General features: G+C 59.0%; 1 protein-coding gene across 1 annotated transcript in view; it reads left to right on the forward strand.

Moving 5' to 3' along the window:
* Positions 1 to 83: 83 nt before the first annotated feature.
* The window catches only part of LOC104516519 (ETS translocation variant 5-like), a gene marked incomplete at its 5' end in the record, with an annotated part of 454 nt that continues 332 nt past the window's right edge, over positions 84 to 205 (forward strand). Inside the window, one exon of the mRNA XM_010160861.1 lies at positions 84 to 185. Coding sequence (XP_010159163.1) covers positions 84 to 185 — 102 coding nt within the window. The remainder of the gene's footprint in view (positions 186 to 205) is intronic.

Genomic DNA, 205 nt, shown 5'->3' on the forward strand with positions numbered 1-205 from the left:
CCACATTTGTTGTGATTGTCCTTTGGAGACCTGTGTCCAAGCTCTGGCTGGAGCCCTCGCAGCTGCCACCTCTCTCCCCACAGGTAGCGCGGCGCTGGGGCATCCAGAAGAACCGGCCAGCCATGAACTACGACAAGCTCAGCCGCTCCCTGCGCTACTACTATGAGAAGGGCATCATGCAGAAGGTGAGTGATCCTGCTGCCAC

The sequence above is a fragment of the Eurypyga helias genome, unplaced genomic scaffold (genome assembly GCF_000690775.1).
Source record: "Eurypyga helias isolate BGI_N326 unplaced genomic scaffold, ASM69077v1 scaffold34871, whole genome shotgun sequence".
Lineage (NCBI taxonomy): Eukaryota > Metazoa > Chordata > Aves > Eurypygiformes > Eurypygidae > Eurypyga > Eurypyga helias.